The sequence below is a fragment of the Etheostoma spectabile genome, chromosome 11, assembly GCF_008692095.1.
Source record: "Etheostoma spectabile isolate EspeVRDwgs_2016 chromosome 11, UIUC_Espe_1.0, whole genome shotgun sequence".
Classification (NCBI taxonomy): Eukaryota; Metazoa; Chordata; class Actinopteri; order Perciformes; family Percidae; genus Etheostoma; species Etheostoma spectabile.
In genome coordinates, this window is record NC_045743.1 from 19,004,061 (window position 1) to 19,014,424 (window position 10,364).

At 40.2% G+C, this 10,364-nt stretch overlaps 1 protein-coding gene and 1 long non-coding RNA gene across 2 annotated transcripts in view; both read left to right on the top strand.

Moving 5' to 3' along the window:
• LOC116698022 (uncharacterized) overlaps positions 1 to 7,728 on the top strand; it is a 10,861-nt gene extending 3,133 nt beyond the window's left edge. The window contains exons 2-3 of the long non-coding RNA XR_004334096.1: positions 404 to 405; positions 7,718 to 7,728. This is a non-coding gene — a long non-coding RNA (uncharacterized LOC116698022). The remainder of the gene's footprint in view (positions 1 to 403; positions 406 to 7,717) is intronic.
• LOC116698020 (receptor activity-modifying protein 1) lies at positions 301 to 8,892 on the top strand. The gene is made up of 5 exons (XM_032529733.1): positions 301 to 504; positions 810 to 822; positions 1,905 to 1,950; positions 2,888 to 3,026; positions 5,905 to 8,892. The coding sequence occupies exons 3-5, from the start codon at positions 1,905 to 1,907 to the stop codon at positions 6,161 to 6,163; spliced, it is 444 nt and encodes a 147-aa protein (XP_032385624.1). The 5' UTR covers positions 301 to 504; positions 810 to 822; the 3' UTR covers positions 6,164 to 8,892.
• The last annotated feature ends 1,472 nt before the right edge of the window (positions 8,893 to 10,364 follow it).

Sequence of the window (10,364 nt, forward strand, 5' to 3'; positions counted from 1 at the left end):
TAGGTTGTAGGTCAATACCAAGGGCTTCTGTGACTGAGGACTTTTTAACAAGGTATTTCCCCACCTGTTGCTCAGTGCGTGCTGGATCAGCAGAAGGGAGTCCTCTGATCTTCAACACCCACCCTTCTAACCTTGTACAGGGACAAGAGGCCCCCACCAAAGAAAACACATTGCCATTAAATATATCTTTGAGAAAGCACCATGCGGGCTTGTTGACATTAAGGCCTCTTAATGTCTCTGGGGGGGACTTTGAGTGGAACATGTCTTTCCGGTAGCATGGGAACAGCCAGGCTCAGTCTGGGAAAGGAAGCAGCCTGTCCACTGCTGTTACACAATCCAATTAGCTCGGAGTGTCACCGATAAGAACTCTGGACCAGATCAGACGGGGTCTTTTAGTGACCAGTTGTGCATCGTTAGTTGGCCGGAAAACCACTAGGATCCTCCTCAGCAGAGGTTCTAATGATCAAGGATTATACAAGGGATCCACAAGGTAACAGTACTGCTTTAATTACTGTGCAATACTTATTTACTTAATATTAGTACTTAATCATTTCATTCCATCACTGTGCAATATTATTTATTGAGTGTTAACACTTATCTATGTTTATTCAAGCTGATTTATATATGTATACTCGACAGTCACTACACTTTATATCTTTGACTTTATATTTTTGATATTTTATACTGTTATATTCTTATATTTTTTTGTGTCAACGCTGCAAAGGGATTGCTTTAATCTCGTTGCACAAGTACCGTGTACTTGTGTATAATGACAATAAAGGCATTCTATTCTATTCTATTCTATTCTATTAATAAGCTGGGGTATGTGCTTACAGAGCATTTTCTCTTTTATTAATGCAAGCTTTTAAGATGTTTAACCTGTTTTATACGAGTGATACATTTGTGGATAACTGATGCTTTTTTTTCTTTTTTTAAAGTAATGCATATGGAAGAGATTAAATCCACGCAATTAATACAATTTTATCAGTCTTTCATTTTCCATTTGGACCTGAAACTTATTTGCAAATTTAAAAGTATTCAAAGCATTTACCGCGCATAAATGCCACGTGTACTATGTTCTATGAAAAGAAAATCTTCCTCTCACTGCATTAGATAGACAGACGTAGATAGAATTTTAGATTTTTCCAGTGCTGCAGCAGCAAAATAGACACACAGCACACATACAGAATATACACAAAATAACAGGATCACACTGCATGAAATAATAGTAGCATAGATCATTAAATAAATCATTTAAAATATATACAAGTTGGGAATAAAACTAAAAATGTGCAAGTGTTTAACTAGTACTGATAAACCTGTAGATAAAGCTGTTGTGTAAGGTGCACTTAGTGCAGATGTGATGTCTGTGAGTCTTCCCCGGTAACATCTGGTTCCAGTGTCTGCCTCCCACGAGATAAATCCATTTATTTAGTGGGAATGTCCAGGAGGCAGATGGCCACCACGTCTGTTCCATAGAGCTTCCTTTTCTCTTCTGAGTGTGTAGCTGCTCTTTGGAACGTGTTCAAAAGGTAGATTTTTTTTTTTTTTTAAAGTCATAAGCAGTGACAGGTCCAGGTTGTTGATTTTGGGATTTGTCCGTGCATTTAATTAAAAGTATTATCTTATCACTGTGGGAGAGGAAGTGGAGAAAATGGATTTTCCAGTTGTGGAAAGTTTGCCTGTGTGCCTGAACATGACATATAACCACATCTTTTATTGTCATTTGTATAGAGGAGGCAGATAACTAGCTCCGACTCATGCAAATGCATTCATCTTATCTTTATTATGTATGCATGTAAAAAAGTTAAAAACAAAACAAAAAACTTCACGTGCATTATTGTTGGAAAAGCTGGTCTTCTATGACATCATTTATGTGAATGCCACCATTTTTCTTTTAATAGATGGTGTTGACTGTATACTTGTTGGCACTTATCTTCATCTGGACAGGTAAGCCAGGATTTGAATATAGCCAGGTACGTATCGCTAGCTGACAGTTATGATACTCCCAAAAAGAAATATCACGACGTGGGTTTGAAGTTGGAATGATTATGATCATTATTACAGGCTCTAAAACAAGAAGCGCCGTCATAGTGATTCAAAGGTTAGAAAATGGGATGCAATATATAAAAAAAAAAAAAATTAAGTGCAACCTATCTGACAGACATTAAAGCTACATTGTGCGACGTTTGTGTGATGTGAGATGTCTCACTCTGTAGCTAAAGGAAGTAAGAAGTCTCACTCTGTAACTAAAGGAAGTAAGAGGTCTCACTCTGTAGCTTAAACAAGTGAGATGTCTCACTATGTACCTAAAACTAGTGAGATGTCTCACGATGTACCTAAAACTAGTGAGATGTCTCACGATGTACCTAAAACTAGTGAGATGTCTCACTATGTACCTAAAACTAGTGAGATGTCTCACTATGTACCTAAAACTAGTGAGATGTCTCACGATGTACCTAAAACTAGTGAGATGTCTCACTATGTACCTAAAACTAGTGAGATGTCTCACGATGTACCTAAAACTAGTGAGATGTCTCACTATGTACCTAAAACTAGTGAGATGTCTCACTCTGCAGCTAAAACTAGTGAGATGTCTCACTCTGTAGTTAGAACAAGTAAGATGTCTCACTCTGGAGCTAAAACAAACCTAAACACAGGGTGAACACAGGATCTGCAGCAAATGTGCAGTACAACAAAAATATGGTGTTTTTGAAAATTAAAGCATGTAAACCTATTCAGGTACAACTTAAAATACAATTATGGACCGGAAAATGAGCAGAATTTGGGCACTTTGAGCTTCTGTCCGCGTCTGTGATGTTAGCTGTTCATCTTGAGTTGGATGGAGCAGGGGAACCGTTACTCTCACTCATGCTGTCTTTTCCAGGAAAGGCTGCGGAATTTGTTGTTCCACCATGTGACCGGGACATGTTTGATAGCGGTGTTGACAAGTGCCTGTCAGACTTCAACAGGAGCATGGAGACCAGTGGCTACCAGGACAGGTGCCCGTGGCCAACAGGAAAACAGTACGTTTCATTTCTAGTCTTGTTGTCATCATCCTGTAAATGCTGGGTTCTTTCTAAGTCCCAGTGTCCCGGTTAATTTTCAATTCAATACCAATAATTTAGGCTTGGAGTTTTTTTTAACCAGGACCTCCAGTATTTGGATCAAGCAGCTCGTAAAAAATAAGGTGTAAGCTACAGCTGTTATTGCAACATTTAAGAACTGGGACGCCCTAACTCCGAATCATTTCCTGTATCTGGGTCATGTCAGTTTCTAAACGTTTCTTAAGACTATGACCAATTCTTTTGCCCCATCATCACCGGAGTAAATATTGGGCCCTTTTCTAACAGGCCACATATCTCCCGAATATTCTGACCATTAAATGACTTTTCTTTTAGAAGCACAAATCCGGTTGTGCAAATGTTTGAGACCTGATTCTGTCTCAGGAACAAAGTGTAGCCAAATCTGGCAACGCAGACAACGCAAATCTAATGAAAATGTTCCTAAATTGTGCAGATATGACTTTTCATCCTTCCACAAGACGTTCACTACACTTTCAAACGAGGCCACGCCCATTTAAGAGACGGGAAGCGTGTGTGTCGTACCGCCATACCATTTGGCGCAGCGTGTAATGCTTTAATACTTCGATCTCAGGGTCTCAGATCAAGAGAAGGGGGGGGCAACAATGTCTTTGTAAGGAGGAAATCCCTGCTTGAATGATAAGTTGTGTGTAGTTGGCAAACACATGGTATTACAAATATGCACCATGCCATCTATGAGTCCTCTATGAGGTGGTAATGGTTGCTGAGCCGTGGCATGCATCTGTGTCCGAGCCCAGTGAGTAAAAACCAAAGGCTGGACAGAGTGCACACATTGTGTGACCTTTTCAGTAAAGCTATGACATGACATTTAGTCACGGGAAAGTCAAATACTTTCCTGTTTCCTGAATACATTTGGTGCTGGTCAAAGTTTTTGCTCAACGTTGAACGAAGACATGCTAGACTGTTGCTCCTGGACTCATATTTCCAGACAGCAGTCGCTTGCGGAGACGTTTGCTTCAATTATGGCTGTAATAATCCATATATTTACTGTTAACATGCTTTGAGGCTAAGCTCCTGTAAAGCTCAAATGGTGTGTTAGGGCGGAGTGTCCATCATCACAAGGAGCCCAGCTTGTTGATCAGGCTTCCAGCTGTCGGGCTCAATTGAATCTCAGTGGATGTTTTCCACACTCGAATCTTGAAGTCACACGCTCTCATGCGATATGTGCGGCTTTAGTGAGGCGATGGTGGCTTCTCCACCCAGAGGACATAAAGTTAACAGTGAAATTTAAGCTGCCTGTAAACACCAGTGGGGGATTTCTCCATTGATAAAAAGCTTGGAGTTGCCAAGAGTAGATGTTTTTGGCTCAGTTTGCTTTAGGTTAAAATACTTAATTTGAATTTTAAAGTTGCAGCTGGACCCTGCAAATCTTTTTCTTTTTTTTTTTTGCTGATTTACTCCAAAATATAAAGTTACATTAGTAACCACTTAAAAAATGTAATGGCTTTAAAGACATTGTCTTTAACCAGGGTTCCCACACATCTTCATGGACACTATTTCAATAGTTTTCCATGGACCCATAATTCAAATTTCCATGACCGTGTGCATCATATAACACATGAAATATTAAAAGTACACTTGCAGGAATATGGAACTAATAAATGAAGAAACATACGTGAAAGAAAATAAAACTGTCCCACATTGAAGCCCTAGAGCTACTTTACAGCTGCAGACAATAGTACCAGGAAGGGTATCCACGCAATATTACTTTAACAATTAATTTCATCAAACGTAGTCTATATCCACCATGTTCCACGTCCGGGATTGCTCCGTTGCAGCCCGAAATTCTGCTGGAAGGCCCTCCTTCTGGCCGGATGTCCGTCCCCGTCCTCTGTCTCTGTGTTAGTGTTCTAACCTCTGGTGGATTTCTGAGGACTATGGTTACCTGGTCCTCAGATCTCTGCAGGTAGATCCAGACAGCTAGCTAACTATCTGTCCAATCTGAGGACTGTTACCTGGTCCTCAGATCTCTGCGGGTAAATCCAGACAGCTACAGACTATCTGTCCAATCTGAGGACTATGGTTACCTGGTCCTCAATCTCTGCAGGGTAAATCCAGACAGCTAGCTAGACCATCTGTCCAATCTGAGGACTATGGTTACCTGGTCCTCAGATCTTGCAGGGTAAATCCAGACAGCTAGCTAGACTATCTGTCCAATCTGAGGACTATGGTTACCTGGTCCTCAGATCTCTGCAGGGTAAATCCAGACAGCTAGCTAGACCATCTGTCCAATCTGAGGACTATGGTTACCTGGTCCTCAGATCTCTGCAAGGTAAATCCAGACAGCTAGCTAGACTATCGCGCTGTGGAGGAGGATCCGGCAAAGCGAGACTACATTAAACACAACACACCTTTAGAGATTTACCTAATTCTGTGACTTTTCCCAGCTTGGAAAATGAGGCTTTGAAATTCCATGATTTTCCATGATCCTGGGGACACTGTTCCATTCATTTCCATATGAAATGAAAGTGAATCCAGACTTGAAAAATGTAATTTGCAGTACAACACAATGAACATGCATTCATTGTATTTTTGTCCAAGTTGTATGACTGTTGCATGGTAACGCTGTCAGTAAGTGTCTACTAATGTGAGATATGTTTGTTTTGCTTCACCATGCAACTGTAACATAATAACTGAAATCTAAATGCAGGAACGATGTCCACTGTACACTTGGATTTGCAAGATCTCATTTTTAGACTACGGACTGCAGACGTGATGTTCAGTGGTGAACTCCTCCAGACAGCTGGAACCATTCTGAGCCGTCCTAACGTTGTGCCCTTGCCCTCTTCTTCCTTTGCAGCGTCTACAACCAACTCAAAAGTTGCGTGGATGATTTCGCAATTGGGTCGTGGTGTCGGGGTCACGGATTTCTGGTAGACACCATCTTCTTGGAGGTTCATAAGGTATACTTTAAGCTGTGTGGACAGGTGCACGACCCCCCGCTCACCACTCTGATCCTGTTAATAGCCCCTGTTGTCATCGCCACCCTCTCCCTGCCAGTTCTCTGTGTTAATCTCACCACCTGGAAGACAGAGATGTCCGGCACTTTGGGGCTCTGATGTGCTGAGCTCACATTATTTCTATTTTATTATTCTCAGAATTGTGGCCATTCTCACTAGGGTTGAACAATTTTGGGATTTTTTTTTCTCACTGCCAGATATTGGGATTTCTTTTTTTTTAAAGCTATACAGCCCTTTCAACAATCATGTTAAATAAAGTAATATAAATACATGTAAGATCCACTGAAAATAGGACATTTCTGGAAACAATCCGTGATATGGGACATTATTCCAGCACTTATCATAAATTTTCTTTAATTTTTTAATTTAGAATTGAATTAAAATTATGAAAAGAGCAATTAAATAAAAAAAATAAAAAAAAGTTAAATTGAAAACTAAATATTTCCCTTTTGATTAATCACGGTCTTACATCCTTTAGATTAAAAAAATATATTAATTGTTCAGCCCTCATTCTGACAGTGGGTCATGCTAATTTGCACTCGGCAGCTATGGTGCAGAGATATCGGGAAATGTAGACTCTCGCAAAATTATATATATATATATACTGTATATATCACAGAAGCTCTTAAAATACACCTTAATTTAATGAAAATGAGTTAGGAAACATGAGCCAATCCATAGGGCTAATGTCTGTTTATGTCTGTTAATATCTGGATGGACAAGCGTTTAAGATGATTTATGTAAAACCAAAGGCTCAAACTCTTCGTCGTATAATAATCTTCACAAAATCTCTACAACGGGGCCGGCGAGTGCAAAGTTGGTCTGACCCGTACTCAGAACAGCCAATTTGAAAAAGTACTGCGATGTCCCTTCAAGTAATAGACATGTACAAACCAAAAAAATCTGTTACACGTACCGAAACACTGAAATCTGGAATATTATTATCAAAGTGTACAATTATAGGCAATATTCACAGGTACTATGTCTACCAGCACTGCTTACTAATATAACAGGTTGTGTGTCTTTTGTTTTATTTAGACAAAAACCCAACGTGTAAAAACAACAATAATTAACGGTTCAGTGAGGAGTTAATTGCTATGAATGAGTATTTCAAATCATTTTCTACCTAAAATATTAGATTGCATGAAATCGAATGTGGAGCACACTTCCAAAGCAACTGTCCAGTTGATTCCTCCCGTATCTTTGTATAATCTGTAGGCAGGAATGTATGTCAACTGTCTAAAACGTGAACTTCCTTACGCATTATTAATGAGGAGAGGACAAACGACACCGTAATGATCCACTCATACTTGAATGATCTGTATTGTACAAAACAAGGATTCTGTTTGTATTTGAAACACACAATAAGTATTTATTTCAGACAAAAAAATAATGTTTTACATTTGTTTGAAAAGCTCTTTACAGCATGAATAAGATGGACCTGCTATTCAAGTATCCACACGTCCCTAAGGGTCAGTCTGTGTTACGAATGCAAACACGCTGCATGTCATCATTTTGTCATCAGATCAGCATCAGAGGAGAGTTATTAACACACGGCGAGAGAGGAAGTAAACACGAGTCGAGCACGTAGCAGTCCAACGGATTAGCCACGTCGCTCCGTTTTCGTCTGGACGCGTAACGAGTTACCGTGAGCGTGTCGTCGTGGGAGAATGACGTGTTTTTCAGACAAGAAGTGGTTTCATAAGTCTGGTTCCGATGAGTTCTGAGAACAGGATGTGCTTAGGTTAAAAAACAACAACACACACTTAAACGCAGGGTTGGTAATGCTAAGAAGATTAGAAAGTAGCATCTCCTCGGGCTCTGTCTAACCCCTGGCATGCAGACTTTTTACTCGCCGTTTTTTGCGATTTTTTTCAAATATTTTTAGCATGGTGGGCGGTTGTGAGTAACCGCTCGTCCATTCTGCAGTAGACCACGTGCGCTGAGCTCAGGCTCGTCCACGGGAGCGGTAGAGTACACTCAGCGGGACAAGGAGGCATTTCATTGGCTCATTCCCAGCAGACTGCGAGGCAGTGATTGGTGGGTGCTTCTTTTTACAGGATTACATCTGTAAAATACAGATCTTTTTTGCTCCTTTTTCAAAAGCCCATACGTTATTTATTGCTGTTGAGGTGTTAAGACCACTTCAACCAATATATTAAAAAGTGTATCGCTACCAGCCCTGCCTTTAAAAGAGCTTTAACAGTGTTTGGAGATAAATACTGAAGTTGTCGGGAAATCATGGTTTTAAATGAGCGTGGTGGTTGTAATTTTCATAGGTTTTCCTGAATGGACATATACCTGCCACAACACTGAAATAAAACCAGTGTTATGTTAAAGAGAACCTTTCACTGAATACAAAACCAGTATCCACAAAGGATTAGTATTTCATTTACAACCAACAGGATGGACGAAATGTGACAATGGAGAGCAAAACTTGTCAAGAAAGGCTGAACTAATCCTTTGTTATGCAGTGCAATTAAAGAAAAAGGAAGGGCATTCCTGTTGCATCCATAAGGGACTATCCACAATAATTCTCTGCTCTTATATCAGCGTGAACAGCCTTCCTTCTAATGGTGGATCTAATTTCACATTTATCAGATTTATAGCTCAATAATGGTCGAAGCTGACACACTATTCCATATGCTAGAACGCCCAAGATCGCCAGACGTCTTTACTCAAACCAACGAGCTTGAATTAAAAGAGGTTCAACAATAACAGAGCCGAGTCTTAGATTTGGGTGGGTGGTCTGCCCTGCTACCACGGTGGTACAGGGCGACTAAATGTGGTCAACTCCCAACGTTGACATGGCAGAACCTTTTGAGGGTATTTTTCCTTTTCATCTTGCGTGTTTCAACATCTAGGGCCCAGACGGGACAGAGTGGCAGCACCGCACCTTTTATTATCTTAAATAATACCCCCAATTCCACTTTTTCTCTTGTGTAAACACTGAGAGGATGTTTTGCTAAGTGTACGCTGGCTGGCTCTGTCTTGGCTACGGTCTACGCAGCTCCACACATACTCAGACACACCAGTTCTTGCAGTAACAGGAGCACGTGGATGTGTTGAGCAGTGTAGCAGGCTTGTATTGTCAGACAACACCGACCCTTTTCACTCTTCCACCGCTGTGGGTCAACCAGCACACGCCCGCCAGACGACACAGTCCTACTGGTCTCAGACGCCAGATCCCGACCACACAGAGGTATTGGTCAAAGGTCACATCGGACATCAATGAGCTCCTTTCTGTATTTGTTAGGACCAAACCTACGCCCGGCCCAACGCATTCTCACTCCCATCGCGTCAAAAAGTGATGTCACGTGTTTTAGGTGATAGTTACTGACGCAGAACTTCTCCTTTGGAGTAACTTTTTGACGCTCTGGGTCGGGACGTGCGTTTTACGTTTTTCGTCTTCATGTCAAAAATGAAAATCAACACTTTTGTTGGCGCTTTTTATCGATGCTTTTAACTTATTCTTACGTTTTTGTCCCTTATTTTCAACACTTTTGACAGTTTTTTTCAATGTTTGTCACTTTTTTTGACATTTAACACTACGTAACACTAACTTATTGACTTTAGTTTTACAGTTATTTTTGGAATTCATAGTCAATAAACCTCATTTATAGGAAATTATACCTAATGTTTGAGTTAGAAAAGCAGAAATTAGGAATTATTTAGTCTAAAATTAAAGGAATGGATGTTGATGGACAATCACAGACTAGAAGGTGTCAACTTTTACTCAATACTATTTCAAAACCACTTCAATTTGTTTTTCAAATAAATATAAAATTGAATGACACGCCCCAAAATTAATGAAAGTAGAGATTTGTAGAGAGCGTTGTGTGGAATCAATCATGTTATTTTGGGGAATTAAAAAGAAAATTGATATAGGAAAACGGGTCAGTTTGACCTGAGGACAACATGAGATAACTGCGCCTGTGGGGTGGGGGTTACAAAATGTACGTTTCAGTGACACGTTGGACAGGAACGGGACGCAAACCTATGTCTCCTGGGGTAAAGTCCTGCATTGTTTGACCCATCCACCCACCAACCTACGCCCTTAGGTGGATTTTTCGATATTTTATAGAGCTGGGAATAGGAACGGGTTGGCCCGCACAGTAATGGTAATCTTATTAAAAAAAGAAGATTTGTTCCCATCGTGAGTTTCATCAGTACAATTTTTTTTGGACCAGATAATCCCATTGGTGTCCATCTAATCGTTTCTTCTCATAGCGTTGCACTTGTAGGTTGTTCCTCTCTCCTAATTTTGTCATTTCCATTTTTTTTTTAATAAATCATAAAT